The 19,923-nt window shown below is 48.3% G+C and overlaps 1 protein-coding gene across 1 annotated transcript; it reads left to right on the forward strand.

Moving 5' to 3' along the window:
• The first annotated feature begins 5,705 nt into the window (after positions 1 to 5,705).
• Positions 5,706 to 17,497, forward strand: BHLHE40 (basic helix-loop-helix family member e40). The gene is made up of 5 exons (XM_073591516.1): positions 5,706 to 6,013; positions 7,645 to 7,720; positions 9,983 to 10,090; positions 14,178 to 14,289; positions 16,087 to 17,497. Exons 1-5 carry the CDS (start codon positions 5,955 to 5,957, stop codon positions 16,827 to 16,829), a joined length of 1,098 nt encoding a protein of 365 aa, XP_073447617.1. The 5' UTR covers positions 5,706 to 5,954; the 3' UTR covers positions 16,830 to 17,497.
• The last annotated feature ends 2,426 nt before the right edge of the window (positions 17,498 to 19,923 follow it).

Consider the following 19,923-nt stretch of genomic DNA (forward strand, 5'->3'; position numbering starts at 1 on the left):
TTCCAGGCACTGTAATATAAAGACAAGTACAGCTACTCACAATGGCTACATTTACAATATTTTACATGAAAAGTCATTTGTCCTGGGGTCACCCCCATAGTACGGCTGAGCCATGGTTCGATCGCCCCGGGGTGGAGATTGGGATTGGCGGAGAGGCGGTTCGGACGCGCTCTGTTGGTTCCTCGTCATGTTTTTGATGTTGAGGTTTGGAAATCCCCTCTTCCTTCCTCCGCCGCCCCCTCCGTCTGCTCTCACTCTGAACCTCACGTTTTCTGGATGACATCAGCCAAGGTCCGAAGGTTATCAGAGTGTGTGGGCGGCACATCTGTGAGACGATCGTCTGATTGTCTCCACTGGAAAAAGACGACGAACCGATCTCCTCCAACCTGACAGAAGCCCAAAAACTCCAATCCTGAGAACAATACATGAGGATCAGACTTTGCCTTCCCTGCTTCTCTTTCTTCAACAGAATGACATTCATATCAATAAAATGTTTCCATATTTATTCCATTTTATACACTGTGATGTCATCACTGGACCTCTGTGCTTCTCTATGCATTGCAGGCAAATCATGGCTGGTGGGAGGGGCCCGGCAAAGGGCTGTACATAGAAAACATCATGGCAACCGGCCTCAGTCCTCCTACCGAGAGCCCTCAGCCTTGGATCACTGCGGCGCCGGGAACCACGTGTGGTACAGAGAGGAATCGCACTGCATTCCTGTTCATATGACATGCGATTCTTTGTAGTGCGATCTGAGCCCGTTCATTTTCTATGGCTCTCTATGGCTATGACCGCACCCGTGTGAAAGAGGTCCGTGCACCTTTTTCTTTTGCCACACTGGTATTGTGAACACCCAATGCGATCCGATTCCACCAATCGCACTGCGTTTTGCGAACCGTTTTTGGGGTGTTCATCAACACCCGCAGCGGATGGCATGAGCGGAGTGCGATTGTGATGTGGTGCAAGAAACGCTGCAAATCCCGCACCGCGTCAGTGAGAACCTAGGCTCAGTCCTGATGCAAGCAGTGGGAGGAGTTATGCAAATATCGCAATGCATTGATGGGTGGGTGTCAGTCTGGAGGAGTGGACGTTCCTCGGCAGGCTGTATTTGCATAGGTAACGCCCACATATGTAGATGAACCCCCATAATTGAAGGAACTGAAATCCAATGAATGAAAGGGGCGGGCCAGCAAGCAGGGGGAGGAGTTATGCAAATATCCCAATGCATTGATGGGTGGGTGTCAGTCTGGAGGAGTGGGCTTTCCTAGGCAGGCTGTATTTGCGTAGGTAACGCCCACATGTGATGCTGCGCCCCTATGATAGACAGAACAAATGAAAGGGGCGGGGCCAGGGACAGTCAGGCTGGGGGGGATTAATGGCACCCCCACACATCTGATAATCTGCTGTCACATACATTTTGGTGCTAAAGGGTCAGGAACATTTTCTGAGTCTCATGCGTAGGACGGCCCAGCTTCATGCTTTGTGTGCGTTGGGACCACAACTCAAAATCACGCACTTTCCCAACACGCACAGAAACGCGTTGCTCTTTAGCAGGAAATGAATGGGCTGTCCTACCTGCACCCAGGATAAGGGGGGGGGGGGGCAGGAGGGACGGCTGCCCCGGGCGCAGGGTTGGGGGCGCTCTGTGCTGGATGCTTCTGTTACATGGCTGCGAAGTGAAGGGGGGGGCAGTTTGGCATCTTTGCCCTGGGTGTTGGGTGACCTTGTCCCGGCACTGCATGCAGGAAAAACGCACAGAAACGCACACTGACTGGCGCACCCGTAGGCTGCCCTACAAACGATCTGTGGGGAACGTCCTCGTGTGATCAGAGCCCTTCGCACTTTGTGTCTTCTGAGCCCTCGGGGCCCATTCACACCAGGAGCCGCACATTCTTGCATGCGCGTTTCATTCGCTTTTTTTTTTTTAACACCCTTTTTACATGCGTTTGCGTTGCACCTTTCCTAAGTGTTTCACTTCCTGGGAGTTCTCTTCTTCCTTCTTCTTTGGGCTTCCATGCTTGTGCCGCGCTGCGTTTATAGCCGTTTGCGGTGCAAGAAAAGCGCAGCTTCCTGTAGTATTTTTCCCCCCGCTCTGCTCTGTAATGATGTGAAGGACGCCCCCCGTAGGATAACGGGCGGGAATGCGTCCCCCTTTATCTGGTGTGAATGGCCCCCCTCGACGCACACTGAGCTGACCAATGAGAGGCCTGCGTTGTCTGGTCCCGGGAAGAATTCTTGCGAGTCGTTCCTGATGTGGCGGGCGGGGGAGGGGGTTTCCTGCAGTCAGGTCACAGCCCAGCAGGTCTAATCCTCTCCCCATCAATGGAGCAGTTGTGCGTTAAGCCGGATTGGCGAAGTGCGGAGAGCCGGTTATATAATGTCAGCTCTCAGGAGGAGGCACATGCACAGCCTTGCGTGAGCTGCTGACGTTTCAGCGATTAACTGTTTTCTCGGCTATTTACACAAACGCCGCAGCCACGCCGAGGTCAGCCGGAAGAGGCCGCCATATTGGAGGGAAAATGTGGGGGGGGGGGGGTGCAGAACGAAAATATATCATTTTTTATTGAATTTTGCAGATTTTGTATTTATTGTTTTTTTTTTATATTCTATATAATTCTTTATTATAGAAAATCTACCAACAATACGAATCCCGGATCCCGATACCCTGCTAATCCCACCCACAGGCCACCTACATTCTAAATGAGCCCAAATCCCGCCCACTTTACAGGTTGGTCCCGCCCAGACTCTCCCATCTCTAAATACTGTATGTGGGGACCAGGGCTGCTAATAATGCAGTACAAACAGTCCTGAGTACTGGGCCCAGACCCCATCAACTAAACAGGGGGGCCCAGACCCCATCAACTAAACAGGGGGGCCCAGACCCCATCAACTAAACAGGGGGGCCCAGACCCCATCAGATAAACAGGGGGGCCCAGACCCCATCAGATAAACAGGGGGGCCCAGACCTCATCAGATAAACAGGGGGGCCCAGACCCCATCAGATAAACAAGGGGGGCCCAGACCTCATCAGATAAACAGGGGGGCCCCAGACCCCATCAGATAAACAGGAGGGCCCAGACCCCTTCAGATAAACAGGAGGCCCAGACTCCATCAGATAAACAGGGGGGCCCAGACCCGATCAGATAAACAGGGGGGCCCAGACCCCATCAGATAAACAGGGGGGCCCCAGACCCCATCAGCTAAACAAGGGGGCCCAGACCTCATCAGATAAACAGGGGGGCCCCAGACCCCATCAGATAAACAGGAGGGCCCAGACCCCTTCAGATAAACAGGAGGCCCAGACTCCATCAGATAAACAGGGGGGCCCAGACCCGATCAGATAAACAGGGGGGCCCAGACCCCATCAGCTAAACAAGGGGGCCCAGACCTCATCAGATAAACAGGGGGGCCCAGACCCCTTCAGATAAACAGGGGGGCCCAGACCTCATCAGATAAACAGGGGGGCCCAGACCTCATCAGCTAAACAGGGGGGGCCAGACCACATCAGCTAAACAGGGGCCCAGGACCCATCAGCTAAACAGGGGGGCCCAGACCCCATCAGCTAAACAGGGGGGGCCCAGACCCCATCAGCTAAACAGGGGGGCCCAGACCCCATCAGCTAAACAGGGGGGGCCCAGACCCCATCAGCTAAACAGGGGGGCCCAGACCCCATCAGCTAAACAGGGGGGGCCCAGACCCCATCAGCTAAACAGGGGGGCCCAGACCCCATCAGCTAAGTCAAGTGATAAACAGAGAGGAAACAAATCCTCCTACATAAGTTGTACCTGTTTATCTGCAACCCTCTCTTCTGTACAGATGTTCAAAGTGCAGAATTATAAAGCTTGTCTGAGAGTTAAAAAAAAAAAAAACTGGGACAGAGAGCTGTCTACACTCTGCAGAGCTCAGTGAGAGCTGATTGGAGGGAATGGACACCCCCCCCTTCACACAGGAACAGAGCTGAGACTGTCAATCACAGGCTGTGTGCTGGAGCTCCCTCCCCTGTCACCTTTTATCTTCTTGGTGTCAGAAAAACTTGTCAGAAGTGACTGATGCTGATAGCAGAGGAAGGAAGCAGCGGACAGAAATGACACTTAGTGCTCTGGACTGAGACAAGTAGACACTATAAAGTAGGGGTCTCCAAACTGTGACCCTTTGTTAGCTTTTATCCAGCCCTTGGGGCAATATTTTATCCACTGACACCAACAATGGGGCACAATTCCTCCCACTGACATCAATGAAGGAGCAAAATTCTTCCCACTGAAACCAACAATGGGGCACAATTCCTTCCAATGACACCAACAATGGGGCACAATTCCTCCCAATGACACCAACAATGGGGCCCAATGACATTGATGATGGGGCACAAATCCTTCCACTTACACCCATAATGGGGTGCAATTACTATCACTAAAACAAGGGGGCATTTTTTTTCCCCACTGACATCGGGACCTTTTCTATTCCCACTGGGCACAGTCCAGCCCCCCTAAAGTAAATTTGTTTAGAAAGTAGAAAGTTTGGAGACCCCCGCTATAGAGGGACATGCTATGTTCAGATTTCATGTCTGAGGTTTACAACCACTTTAAAGGGGTTGTAAAGGCAGAAGGTTCATTTTGTGCATTGAGATAAAAAGCCTACTGTGTGCCCCTCCCCCCTCCCCCACCCACCTAATACTTACCCGAGCCCCCTCTAGATCCAGCGACGTTGAAGGAGTGTCTCGGCTGCCTGGGACTCCCCTCCTCATTGGCTGAGGCAGCAGTGTGGCCCCTTTGGCTCCCGCTGCTGTCAATCAAAGTCAGTCAGCCAATGAGGGGAGAAAGGGGGTGGGGCTCTGTGTCTGAATGGAGCTGTGGGTCAGCTTGGGTGCCCCCATAGCAAGCTGGTTATTGCGGGGGCGCTCAACAAGAGGGAGGGGCCAGGAGTGCCGGGACCCGAGAAGAGGAGGATCGGGGGGCTGCTCTGTGCAAATCCATTACTGATCCGGTACAACGTGTTTGTTTAACTAAAAAAACGAGACTTTAGTATCACTTTTAAGTTTATTAATTTTGGTATTTTATATAGATTGATACATTGTGGTCTTTTGTATTGTTGAATTTGTTGTGTTGATTGCAGAGGTTCTGGGTGTGCAGCAAACGTACCTTTTTTTTTACACAATGTAATGTATTACATAAATGCGGATTTTATTTTTTTTATTTATTTATTTTATTGGTCCGTCTTTGGACTTGTATTTTAATGATTGGTTTATGAATTGGTTGTATTTATAGTTTTTATTGCCCGTGTCCCGGGTGTACAGTACATGTACAGTACGTCTCTTATTTCTCATCTTACATAATCAATCACAAGGCGCTAATTAAGTGTTGGAAATTAATCCGCCATAATCAACTTTCCTTGTTTGTTTCTTCTTTTCAAACTTTTTATTGGCCCATCTCTGGCCCAGATTACCCTCCCTGTCTGCTGCATTTCTTCCTCCCATGCTCCTGTAATGTGACGGTTCCCCTCCCTGCAGGCTCATGGTGTCCCCGTGACTATGTGTCTCCTGCCTCCTCCTGTCCTCTCCACACCCCAGTGCTGAGCTGGGAACAGGCAGCATTGAAGGGCACGTGAGCTTCATATGACAGGAACAGCATCTGGCTCACTTGGCATTGGGCGTGCTGCTGTCACAGGGAGGGACACACCACTCCCCCCCACCCCTTCCACCAGTGCAAAACATCCCCTCCCACCCATTTAACCAGAAGCTGGAGCTGCTAAAACCTTCAGAACTAGCTAAAGGCAGAGAGGAGCTCACATCCAACAACTCCTGAGCCTGTGCACCTGGACCGTCACCTGTGCACCCCTTCCAAAGCACCCCCCAGTCTATGGACATTGCACCCTACCGGATACCCACATAGGACCCTACTGGATACCCACATAGGACCCTACTGTCTACCTGCAAGGAACTAAAGTCTCATTGTCTTGGCATGGACAGAGTCTCCAGCAGCCAGCCTCCACCACCCTGTCTGGACAGATCCTTGTCTGGGTAAGTTCCCTGCTTGTGTCTCTAATGCTAAAGAACATCGTCCTGAGAAGAAAAGGATATCTCCGGATAGGTCTCCCCTGCAGCAGAACTGCAGGGTTTTCCTTGTAGCAGAACCCCAGGGGTGTCCATCCAAATAGGTCTCTCCCGAAGCAGAACCCCATCCAGATAGGTCTCCCCTGCAGCAGAACCCCAGGGGTGCCCATCCAGATAGGTCTCCTCCGCAGCAGATCCCCAGGGGTGCCTGTCCAGATAGGTCTCCCCTCCAGCAGAACCCCAAGGGTGCCCATCCAGATAGGTCTCCCCTCCAGCAGAACCCCAGGGGTGCCCATCCAGATAGGTCTACTCCACAGCAGATCCCCAGGGGTGTCCATCCAGGTAGGTCTACTCCGCAGCAGATCCCCAGGGGTGTCCATCCAGATAGGTCTCCCCTCCAGCAGAACCCCAAGGGTGCCCATCCAGATAGGTCTCCCCTCCAGCAGAACCCCAGGGGTGCCCATCCAGATAGGTCTCCCCTCCAGCAGATCCCCAAGGGTGCCCATCCAGATAGGTCTCCCCTCCAGCAGAACCCCAAGGGTGCCCATCCAGATAGGTCTCCCCTCCAGCAGATCCCCAAGGGTGCCCATCCAGATAGGTCTACTCTGCAGCAGATCCCCAAGGGTGCCCATCCAGATAGGTCTACTCCGCAGCAGATCCCCAAGGGTGCCCGTCTAGATAGGTCTCCTACGAAGTAGATGCTTAGGGGCGCCCATCTAGATAGGTCTCCGCAGGAGAACCCCAGGGGTGCCCGTCTAGATACGTCTCCCCCAAAGCAGAACCCCAGAATGCCCGTCCAGATAGGTCTCCTACGAAGCAGAACCCCAGGGGTGCCCATCAATACAAATGCCGTGAAATCAGCAGGCAGTGCCAAAGGTGAGCAGACACCCAAAGAATAGTCGCCATCTGCCCGCAATTCCCAGGGGCAGCATGTAAATATATTTTATTATTGCGGTTTTTAATAGTAAAGGTAAAAATGTGAATATTGTTATTATTGGGATATTATTATTAAAGATTTAATGTAAATATTTTAAAGTTCAGTTTGCCTATTAATATTAAAGAATTAAAATGTAAATGTTTTTTATTTGATAATATTATAATTATTAATTTGATAATAATGTGAATGTTCAATATAAGTGTAAATCGATGGCGCTATACAAATACCTGTAATAAATAATAATAATATGAAAATATTTAAGCTAGAATTGTAAATATTTCTATTGTTCGGGAAGTTCCTCCATATTATTATATAGAGGAGCCGCATTGAGCAATGTAAATATTTGATGAAAGTTACTTTGTGTTATTAATATTCTTTTAAAAAGAAACATTTAATATGCAAATCCCTTTATAATACAACCTTATGACACGTCAGAATCTGGTGCCTGATGATTGACAGGTGTGTGCGATGTTTGACACGCCGGCTCAGCAGATGGCGTCCCTGGAAATGATTTTGCGTTTGCGGCTGCGCAAGGTTTTGCATACAAAATGTTCAGAATAATCGCCGCCATGTCAGGCGCTAGAAATGCCGGTGAATGTTGTGGTGAATGTTGTGGTGAATGTTGTGACTCCCTCTGACCCGGTGTTGTCTCTCCTTTCAGGATGGAATTCTCTCACTTGTACCCGGTGTTCAAATCCCGCAAAGGAATGAAGAGGTGCGACGACGGCGGCGGCAAGGTACGCCACGCTTTGTGTTCCTGAACTGTGCCAGGAATCCATGTAGGGAAGTCAGCCTGGCATCTTAATTTAGAAAGTTCAGTGTAGACTGCTCTGCAAAACCTAATTCTGTCTTTGCTTGACTTCTCACAAGCACCCCTCATCTTATCACACGCACCCCTCATCTTATCACACGCACCCCTCATCTTATCACAAGCACCCCTCATCTTATCACAAGCACCCCTCATCTTATCACAAGCACCCCTCATCTTATCACACGCACCCCTCATCTTATCACACGCACCCCTCATCTTATCACAAGCACCCCTCATCTTATCACACGCACCCCTCATCTTATCACACGCACCCCTCATCTTATCACAAGCACCCCTCATCTTATCACAAGCACCCCTCATCTTATCACACGCACCCCTCATCTTATCACACGCACCCCTCATCTTATCACAAGCACCCCTCATCTTATCACACGCACCCCTCATCTTATCACAAGCACCCCTCATCTTATCACACGCACCCCTCATCTTATCACAAGTACCCCTCGTCTTATCACAAGCACCCCTCATCTTATCACATGCACCCCTCGTCTTATCACACGCACCCCTCATCTTATCACAAGCACCCCTCATCTTATCACACGCACCCCTCATCTTATCACAAGTACCCCTCGTCTTATCACAAGCACCCCTCATCTTATCACATGCACCCCTCGTCTTATCACAAGCACCCCTCGTCTTATCACATACACGCCTCATCTTATCACAAGCACCCCTCGTCTTATCACATGCAACCCACATCTTATCACATGCACCCCTCGTCTTATCACAAGCACGCCTCGTTTTATCACAAGCACCCCTCGTCTTATCACAAGCACCCCTCATCTTATCACATGCACCCCTCATCTTATCACACGCACCCCTCATCTTATCACAAGCACCCCTCATCTTATCACAAGCAACCCTCGTCTTATCACACGCACCCCTCATCTTATCACACGCACCCCTCATCTTATCACAAGCACCCCTCATCTTATCACAAGCAACCCTCGTCTTATCACAAGCAACCCTCGTCTTATCACACGCACGCCTTGTCTTATCACATGCAACCCTCATCTTATCACAAGCAACCCTCGTCTTATCACACGCACCCCTCATCTTATCACAAGCACCCCTCATCTAATCACAAGCACCCCTCATCTTATCACAAGCACCCCTCATCTTATCACACGCACCCCTCAACTTATCACACGCACCCCTCATCTTATCACAAGCACCCCTCATCTTATCACACGCACCCCTCAACTTATCACAAGTACCCCTCATCTAATCACAAGCACCCCTCATCTTATCACAAGCACCCCTCATCTTATCACAAGCAACCCTCGTCTTATCACACGCACCCCTCATCTTATCACACGCACCCCTCATCTTATCACACGCACCCCTCATCTTATCACAAGCACCCCTCATCTTATCACAAGCACCCCTCATCTTATCACAAGCAACCCTCGTCTTATCACAAGCAACCCTCGTCTTATCACACGCACGCCTTGTCTTATCACATGCAACCCTCATCTTATCACACGCACCCCTCATCTTATCACAAGCACCCCTCATCTAATCACAAGCACCCCTCATCTTATCACAAGCACCCCTCATCTTATCACACGCACCCCTCAACTTATCACAAGTACCCCTCATCTAATCACAAGCACCCCTCATCTTATCACACGCACCCCTCGTCTTATCACACGCACCCTTCATCTTATCACATGCAACCCTCATCTTATCACACGCACCCCTCGTCTAATCACAAGCACCCCTCGTCTTATGACAAGCACCCCTCATCTTATCACAAGCACCCCTCATCCAATCATATTTCATTGATCCATTTCCTCTATACATTCCCGCTGTGGACTGAGGGGTGTATCAGTTTGTGGCGTTGTCTATGTTATTGATCAGAGTAATTGTGATATTTGATTTCAGTTTCTTTATCTTTTTATTCCTTTTTCTTGTTGCTGTCGGTTTATTCAGTTTTCTGATTGGTTGATATTTTGTGGGGCTCTGGGTGTAGAGTACATTCTGTACCTGTTTGGTGTGTCGTCTCCGCACGTTCCTCTGCACGCCCCCCTCCGCTCTGTACAGATCAGACCGCCGCTCACGTGTACTCTCACATGTAGGCTGCGTGCACAGCCGCCGACTGGCCCCCAGGGGGCAGCGTGTTCCGGTGACTAGAAAACTCAACGCTCTTCTCTTTTTTCCGCAGGACACCTACAAGCTACCGCACCGACTGATCGAGAAGAAGCGCAGAGATCGAATCAACGAATGCATATCGCAGCTGAAGGACTTGCTGCCGGAGCACCTCAAACTCACGGTGAGTGAAAAGGGGCGCCGGCCAAATGCCACCCGGATAAACGATTAAGCCATGCGGATCTTTCGGAAATGAAGATGTTTTCACAATAGTCGCATCACATGGCTCTGCGCCGGCTTCATGTGACAGCCATGAGACGCTCTGCATGCATGTGACAGCCATGAGACGCTCTGCATGCATGTGACAACCACGGGGGGGGGGATGTGGAAACAAACCGAAGGCCCCATGTGACCGAAAGTTTGCTCAGCAATAGTTACATCATTCAGTCTGTGAGGGCGGCGCACCAGCAGGGTGGTCCCACTGACAATATTTCAGAGTAGAAGTGACCAATGCCTCCAGTCAGTGAGGATATATGAGGCTCTGCTATTGCGGGATTGTTGCACCATTTTCTATATCAGGGACCCCAATGGGGAAATCTCCCCAACAAAATTCCTGGTTCCAGCCAATCAGCACGTTCCTTATCAACACAAATGACAGAACTGCGTCTCAGCGTTCTGAATATGCAAAACAGCCCGGCAGTGACATATGGGATTATTATTATATCTGCAGATTTCATTCAAATAATCCCCGGGGATCCCGCCATGGAGGTCCTCATTCAGGCACTTCCTGTTATAGGGTGACAACTCCCAAGTGTGCTCCTGCGTTGTCACCCTTTTAATGGAGGTGGCTACAAGCAACTACTCTGACACACACTGTACTGGCGTATTCCACTACGGTCCCTATCGGGAAGCCAGGGCAGTGATGTGCAGAGAGCACCTGTAGACAGGAAGTGGGTGGAAGAGGATGCAAGAGATCAGCAGCATTGAAAACAGTATTTTGTTTTGTCAGTTGCTTATAATACCCAGAGTACAGAGCAAACTAAATGTCATCCAGTTATAGTGATTCGATCGACTTATAAACCCCCCTTCATAGTTCATTCCTCTCCCTCTGAGCACTCTCCTCATCCTGCTCACAGTGCCAAGTGTTAAGCCAAACTCCCCCTCCCCTTCAGTCTTGCACAGGTGTACCGGCTCCTCCCCTTCAGTCTTGCACAGGTGTACCGACTCCTCCCCTTCAGTCTTGCACAGGTGTACCGGCTCCTCCCCTTCAGTCGTGCACAGGTGTACTGGCTCCTCCCCTTCAGTCTTGCACAGGTGTACCGGCTCCTCCCCTTCAGTCTTGCACAGGTGTACCGACTCCTCCCCTTCAGTCTTGCACAGGTGTACCGGCTCCTCCCCTTCAGTCGTGCACAGGTGTACTGGCTCCTCCCCTTCAGTCTTGCACAGGTGTAGCGGCTCCTCCCCTTCAGTCTTGCACAGGTGTACCGGCTCCTCCCCTTCAGTCTTGCACAGGTGTACCGGCTCCTCCCCTTCAGTCTTGCACAGGTGTACCGGCTCCTCCCCTTCAGTCTTGCACAGGTGTACCGGCTCCTCCCCTTCAGTCTTGCACAGATGTACCGGCTCCTCCCCTTCAGTCTTGTACAGGTGTACCGCCTCCTCTCAGGGGCTGAAATTACTTTCTCTGATATCACTGCACACTGTGAGCTTCTCACAATGTGCATTAGAAGCTGCAGCAAGTCCGATAGAGCCCCGCCTCTTTTCTTGGCTGGGGGATATCCAGCATCATCTAGCTTCCCAGCCTGACTGTCCCTGCCCCCCCTTTTTTTAACAAATAACTCCCCCCTTTTAATTAGATTTCAGTTTGTGGAGGTTCAGCATTACATGTGGGCGTTACCTATGCAAATACAGCCTGCCTAGGAACACCCACTTCTCCAGACTGACACCCACCCATCAAGACATTTTGATATTTGCATAACTGGGGACTCTGGAGAGGAGTACTGAGGCCGGGGGATGGGATGTTTTCTATGTACAGCCCCCTGCCGGCCCGCCCACCAGCCATGATCTGCCTGCAATGCATAGAGAAGCACAGAGACCCGGTGATGACATCACAGGGTATAAAATAAGATATGTAATGAAATTGGAAAGGTTGTATAAAAAAAATATATATATATATATTGGCATGCTGATGAGGGAGGAACCGGGGAAGGCGACATAAAAGCAGAATAAACTTCAACTTCTGAGTGGAGTTGGCCATCAATGACCTCCTAGGTGCATTGTGCAATATATAATATACAACATACAATATATAATATACAATATACAATATATAATATACAATATACAATATACAACATACAATATATAATATACAACATACAATATATAATATACAATATATAATATACAATATACAATATACAACATACAATATATAATATACAACATACAATATATAATATACAACATACAATATATAATATACAATATACAATATATAATATACAACATACAATATATAATATACAATATATAATATACAATATACAATATATAATATACAATATACAATATACAACATACAATATATAATATACAACATACAATATATAATATACAATATATAATATACAATATACAACATACAATATATAATATACAACATACAATATATAATATACAACATACAATATATAATATACAATATACAATATACAACATACAATATATAATATACAACATACAATATATAATATACAACATACAATATATAATATACAATATATAATATACAATGTTTCCGTATCACCTGGAATTGTTACATAAGAGAAAAGTCGTGGCTCTGAGTCATTCACTCTCCTTTTCCTGTCTGGCTGTAGATCTCTGTAGATGGATCTCTGTAGATGGATCTCTGTAGATGGATCTCTGTAGATGGATCTCTGTAGATCTCTGTAGATGGATCTCTGTAGATGGATCTCTGTAGATGGATCTCTGTAGATGGATCTCTGTAGATCTCTGTAGATGGATCTCTGTAGATGGATCACTGTAGATGGATCTCTGTAGATGGATCTCTGTAGATCTCTGTAGATGGATCTCTGTAGATGGATCTCTGTAGACCTCTGTAGATGGATCTCTATAGATCTCTGTAGATGGATCTCTGTAGATCTCTGTAGATGGATCTCTGTAGATGGATCTCTGTAGACCTCTGTAGATGGATCTCTGTAGACCTCTGTAGATGGATCTCTGTAGATCTCTGTAGATGGATCTCTGTAGATGGATCTCTGTAGACCTCTGTAGATGGATCTCTGTAGATCTCTGTAGATGGATCTCTGTAGATCTCTGTAGATGGATCTCTGTAGATCTCTGTAGATGGATCTCTGTAGATCTCTGTAGATGGATCTCTGTAGATCTCTGTAGATGGATCTCTGTAGATGGATCTCTGTAGATCTCTGTAGATGGATCTCTGTAGATCTCTGTAGATGGATCTCTGTAGATCTCTGTAGATGGATCTCTGTAGATCTCTGTAGATGGATCTCTGTAGATGGATCTCTGTAGATCTCTGTAGATGGATCTCTGTAGATCTCTGTAGATGGATCTCTGTGGATCTCTGTAGATGGATCTCTGTAGATGGATCTCTGTAGATGGATCTCTGTAGATGGATCTCTGTAGACCTCTGTAGATGGATCTCTATAGATCTCTGTAGATGGATCTCTGTAGATCTCTGTAGATGGATCTCTGTAGATGGATCTCTGTAGACCTCTGTAGATGGATCTCTGTAGACCTCTGTAGATGGATCTCTGTAGATCTCTGTAGATGGATCTCTGTAGATCTCTGTAGATGGATCTCTGTAGATCTCTGTAGATGGATCTCTGTAGATCTCTGTAGATGGATCTCTGTAGATCTCTGTAGATGGATCTCTGTAGATGGATCTCTGTAGATCTCTGTAGATGGATCTCTGTAGATCTCTGTAGATGGATCTCTGTAGATCTCTGTAGATGGATCTCTGTAGATCTCTGTAGATGGATCTCTGTAGATGGATCTCTGTAGATCTCTGTAGATGGATCTCTGTAGATCTCTGTAGATGGATCTCTGTAGATCTCTGTAGATGGATCTCTGTAGATCTCTGTAGATGGATCTCTGTAGATCTCTGTAGATGGATCTCTATAGATGGATCTCTGTAGATCTCTGTAGATGGATCTCTGTAGATCTCTGTAGATGGATCTCTGTAGATCTCTGTAGATGGATCTCTATAACTCTTCCTCTCCTTCTTGCAGACCCTGGGACATCTGGAGAAAGCCGTGGTCCTGGAGCTGACACTCAAACACGTCCAGTCCTTGTCCAACTTGATAGAGCAGCAGCAGCAACAGATCCTGAACCTCCAGAATGGTGAGTGGCCGTTGATTTTTTCATTATCTGGGTGACGGGAAATTGGCAGAAAAGAGAAGTGAGATTTGTATCACACATTGAAACAATATAGAATTCGTTCTGCACTCATGCTGCCATTGCTGAGTAATCTGCAGGAGAAAATGCATTTATTTTCAGGGGTCCTCTGCACAGTCGGAAGCTCTGGACGCCGCTCTGTGCCGGGATCCTGGAGGTCTTTTTTTGAGAAGTTAAAGTGTAACTCCGGTCTCCTGCAGAGCAGTGCAAAGCAGCCCAGTAGGACAGGCGCTTGCACTGCGCTCTGCAAAGCAGCTGGACCGGCGCTTGTCCACTTCAATGGATCCTACAATAGAAGCGAACCTTACATTGGAACAGTACCCTAAGTTAGTAGATACCCCAAATTTCTGATTACCACAAAGTCAGTATGCAGAGGACTCACTCCGGCCACATCACCACATTCAAAGGTGTAACCATATCCAGAGCAGGCCATGGCACTGCTATGGGGCCCAGAAGCACAGGGCCCCTCCAGCGATCTACACAGCCATATAAGGAGGTAGCAATAATTTCTGACCCCTGTGGATGAAAGGAATGTAGAAAATACAATTCTTATGCCATCCATGAGTATTCTGTATCAATAACTGCCTGTGAGATGGAGAATACAGAGACAGGGGCCCCTTAACAGTTTTGCTAACTTTGAACAGAATAAATACAATCACAAAGAGATCAGAGGAATCGATCAGCGCAGTGGAACAATATTTTACAACATTTATATATACATCATAAAGATTCAGTTCTCCGAACACTGATAGTCTGTAAAACCCATTTTTATAGTTGTGGATAAGGAATGGTTAGAACACCTGTCAGGTTTTTGTCTGTATCCCCTTTGCAGACATTTGCCCTCACTTCCTGTCCCAGAGACACAGCAGGAAGTGGGGAAGTGGTTTTCCATAACTGTCTTTCCCAATTGTCATTGGGACGAATTGGGTGCAATAAAAACCTGACAGAGAGTCTAGGACTTCTATATCCAAAACAAAAAAATTACAAGTTTTTGCTTTCCATAGACTGACAGAGACGATGTTCTATAATACGGGAGGGCTCTTGGCTACATTGACTTTGTCTTTAGGTTGTAGAACAGGGGTCTCCAAACTTTCTACACAGGGGGCCAGTTTACTGTCCCTTGGGCTCTGGGGGGGCTGGACTGTGGCCAGTGGGAGTAGAAAAGGTCCCAACGTCAGTGGGAATAAACTGGTGTCAGTGGGAGGAATTGTGCCCCATCATTGTTATCATTGGACCCAATTGTTGGTGTCATTGGGAGGAATTGTGCCTCCTCATTGGTGCCATTGGACCCAATTGTTGGTGTCATTGGGAGGAATTGTGCCCCATCATTGGTGCCATTGGACCCAATTGTTGGTGTCATTGGGAGGAATTGTGCCCCATCATTGGTGTCACTGGACCCAATTGTTGGTGTCATTGGGGGGAATTGTGCTCCTTCGTTAATGTTGGTGGGAAGAGTTGTGCCCCATAGTTGGTGTCAGTGGGAAGAATAGTGCCACATCGTGGGTGTCAGTGGGAGGAATTGTGCCCTATCACTGGTGTCATTTTGCCCAATTGTTGGTGTAACTGGGAGGAATTGTGCCCCTTCACTGGTCTCTGGGGGGGGGGGCGATTTTGTCCCATTGTTGGTATCGGTTGATTAAGTCGTGCAGTTTGGAGACCACTGTTGTAGAGGGTCTTACAATGACCATTGCCTGTCAGGAGGTTCATGTTCTTCAGCTTATTTGCTTCTTCTTCTTCTTCCAGGTTGCTCCTCTGATGGTAACAGATCTTCTGGGGAGGAAATGTTTCGTTCCGGGTTCCAGTTGTGTGCGGAGGAAGCCTTGAGGTTCCTAAAAGGCGGAGAGAAACGTGAGCTTGTGGCACACCTGCACCGTGTGGCCTCTGATCTCAGCCACGGCACCTCTGAAACCACCAAAATCAGCGAGAAGCCCAGTCCTAAAGGGCAAGCTGCCAACTGCGTCCCAGTAATCTGCCGAGCTGCCCCCCTCAGCTGCGGGGAACAGAGTGGTACGGATACGGACACTGACAGTGGGTATGGAGGAGAGGCGGACAAGGTAGAGGGAGCTCAGGAACAGGGAGGTGCCCTGAAGGAAGGGAAAACCACCCCCATGGCTCTGGATAGGCTTATAAAACAAGAACATGAAGAGAGTCCAAAAAAGAGGCCAAGGATGGAGGTCATGGAGGATGAGACCAGGTTCGACAACAGTGACCTGTCTGTGATGGGACCTTACCCAAATCACCCACCTTTTTGCCTTCCCTTTTATTTTATACCCCCCTCTGCCTCAGCCTATTTGCCAATGCTGGAAAAATGCTGGTACCCTGGGTCTATGCCAATGCTGTATCCCAATTTGGCACAATCAGGTCTGCTGAACCAAGACCGAATGCCACAGGTTCACTCCCCAACATCCATACCCACCATGGACAACTCTGCCCTCTTACAAGCCCTTAAACAGGTGCCAGCAGTAGGTGCGGATGCCAAGGACTGACTGTAAGTGGTCACAGAAGCATGGGTGTGCAGAAAACCGATTCAAGGACTCTTAGGCCACCAAACAAGACTTGCTGCTTACATCCACCTGTACTTAGAGGAACCGAGGTGGAGCGAGGCCGTTCCTGTAGGTTCTAGGAGTCAGGCAGGTGTTGAGGTGCCATATCTTGTGGTCGTCGTTGCAGGGTCCGCCCACGTGGTAAAGGTTGGAGTCCTCAAAGATGTGGAGATATCCTTTAGAAGAGCAAGGGATGGTTGCCACTTCCGAAACCAAAAGAAAGGGCGATAGCCAAGGACTAACCGATGATACCAGACGGGCAGCCAGGACTCTGTCATTGGTCTTCTTCTGCTGTAATTCTCTGAGATGGTTTGAGGTTCTAAAGGTCACCAAAGCCAGTTTCATTCCCGGTATTCCAAGACCTTCTCAATGTTGAAGAACCTTTCCTTCAGCACTGAACTTGAAGAGGCTTTGAGAAAAAATAAAATAAAAAAAACATTCAGAAGGGCCCCTGAGGGCAGCTGACCGGCCCCTGATGGTGGGGCTGGAGGTTCCATAAATCTATGAATGCACTTTAAACGTTCTCTCCTGGATTCCCACCCTTTTCCACGGCTCTAGGAGAGCAGAGTCAGAAAATATTTTTCAGATAACAAATAAATCTATTTCGTGAATCGCTGCTGTTTTGTTTTTCTTTGCCGTATAGAAATGCTTGTGTGTGCCAAAAAAAGTTCACCGAAAATCTAAAAATTAAAAATAATTTATCTAAAAAAGTTTTTTTATGACATTTACAAATGAGTCAATTTCCTAGAACCAAATAGACCAAATGCAGATCATAATCCCATTGTACTAGAAGACTTCCCAGGATAGAAATACCTTTACCTGCCAGGTATGTGTGGCCCCAACTGTCATTCCTCTGGCCAATCAGGAACTGCCCGGTATGTGTGGCCCCAACTGTCATTCCTCTGGCCAATCAGGAACTGCCCGGTATGTGTGGCCCCAACTGTCATTCCTCTAGTACAAATACTCCCCAAATCACCCCCCCAGTACAAATACCCCCCAAATCACAACCCAGTACAAATACCCCACAAATCACCCCCAGTACAAATACTCCCCAAATCACCCCCCAGTACAAATACTCCCCAAATCACCCCCCAGTACAAATACCCCCCAAATCACCCCCCAGGTACAAATACCCCCCAAATCACCCCCCAGGTACAAATACCCCCCAAATCACTCCCCAGTACAAACCCCCCAAATCACCCCCAGTACAAATTCCCCCCAAATCACCCCCCAGTACAAATACCCCCCAAATCACCCCCAGTACAAATAAGCCCCAAATCACCCCCCAGTACAAATACCACCCCAAATCACCCCCAGTACAAATACCCTCCATTCACCCACCAGTACAAACCCCCCTGAAATCACCCCCCAGTACAAATATCCTCCAAATCACCCCACAGTACAAATACCCCCCAAATCACCCCCAGTACAAATACCCCCCAAATCACCCCCAGTACAAATACCCCCCAAATCACTCCCCAGTACAAAAACCCCCTAAATCACCCCCCCCAGTACAAATACCCCCCAAATCACCCCCAGTACAAATACCCCCCAAATCACTCCCCAGTACAAATACCCCCCAAATCACCCCCAGTACAAATACCCCCCAAATCGCCCCCCAGTACTAATACCCCCCAAATCACTCCCCAGTAGAAATACCCCCCAATCACCCACCAGTACAAACCCCCCTGAAATCACCCCCCGTACAAATATCCCCCAAATACCCCCCAAATCACTCCCCAATACAAATACCCCCCAAATCACCCCCAGTACAAATACCCACCAAATCACCCCTCAGTACAAATACTCCCCAAATCACCCCTCAGTACAAATACTCCCCAAATCACCCCCCAGTACAAATACCCCCCAAAATCACTCCTGCAGTACAAACACCCCCCAAAATCACCCCTTTTTGGAAAGTAGACAATTTGAGGGATTTAGTAAGAGGCGTGGCAAGTTTTTTGAAGCTGTAATTTTTTCCTGAGTTTTCCTGAAAACGAAGAAATAAAAAAAATAGATTTTGAATTTTGTTTTACATTGTGTCCCCAGTGCAGTAGAGCGCCCTCCTATGACTGGGGTGGTGGGGAGCGGGGACACTGACTGGTGACACTTTGGAACAAAACAAAAAAGCTTTTTTCAATTTTTTTAACATTTTTAATTTTTTTACATAGAGTGACCAGAGCAATGCAGTGTTACCATAGTAACACTCGACTACCCTGGGGAGATGATCAGGATTTATTTTTCTTTTTACACGCTAAGATTGCTTATAAATGTGAATTTTATAATTATAAGCATCCGTTTTTTTCTGAATGAAAACTATTCACTCAGTGTTTACTAATGTGATTAGCTGTGATTGGCCCTCTCTGTACCATGTGATGACAGTGACCAATCACAGAGCTCATCATAAAAATACACAATGAATGGCATGAATCAAAACCTTTCATTGTGTACAATTGTCATGTGATCTGCTGTGATTGGCCACAGTGGGCAGCGGGCCAGTACAGTGATCCATCAGTGATACATCGGCCATATCCAGTGGACACGGCGGGTGGCAGAGTGCACCGGAGCGTGGCCCGTGGGGCCGTCCCCGCCCCCTCCTGTAGTGGGTGGAGCCTGTTGGGCCCCTCCCACAGCTCTGCTTTCTCTCCTTGTGCAGGGGGATTGGTCTTGTCTCCGCCCCTCCTGTAGTTTTCTGTGGTGGGTGGAGCCTGTTGGGCCCCTCCCACATCTCTGTTTTCTTGCCTGGTCATGTCTCCGCCCCCTCCTGCAGTTTTCTGTGGTGGGTGGAGCCTGTTGGGCCCCTCCCACATCTCTGTTTTCTTGCCTGGTCTTGTCTCCCCCCCTCCTGTAGTTTTCTGTGGTGGGTGGAGCCTGTTGGGCCCGTCCCACAGCTCTGCTTTCTCTCCTTGTGCAGGGGGACTGGTCATGTCTCCGCCCCCTCCTGCAGTTTTTTGTGGTGGGTGGAGCCTGTTGGGCCCGTCCCACAGCTCTGCTTTCTCTCCTTGTGCAGGGGGACTGGTCTTGTCCCCGCCCCCTC

This window comes from Aquarana catesbeiana, linkage group LG07, assembly GCF_042186555.1.
Source record: "Aquarana catesbeiana isolate 2022-GZ linkage group LG07, ASM4218655v1, whole genome shotgun sequence".
NCBI lineage: Eukaryota > Metazoa > Chordata > Amphibia > Anura > Ranidae > Aquarana > Aquarana catesbeiana.

What these genes read in the sequence shown, in the direction of transcription:
- BHLHE40 (XM_073591516.1), top strand. Translation starts at nt 5,955, where the DNA reads ATGGACAGAGTCTCCAGCAGCCAGCCTCCACCACCCTGTCTGGACAGA. An exon ending in GCGACGACGGCGGCGGCAAG is followed by an intron (nt 7,721 to 9,982) that starts GTACGCCACGCT and finishes TTTTTTCCGCAG; the next exon opens with GACACCTACAAGCTACCGCA. An exon ending in GATCCTGAACCTCCAGAATG is followed by an intron (nt 14,290 to 16,086) that starts GTGAGTGGCCGT and finishes TTCTTCTTCCAG; the next exon opens with GTTGCTCCTCTGATGGTAAC.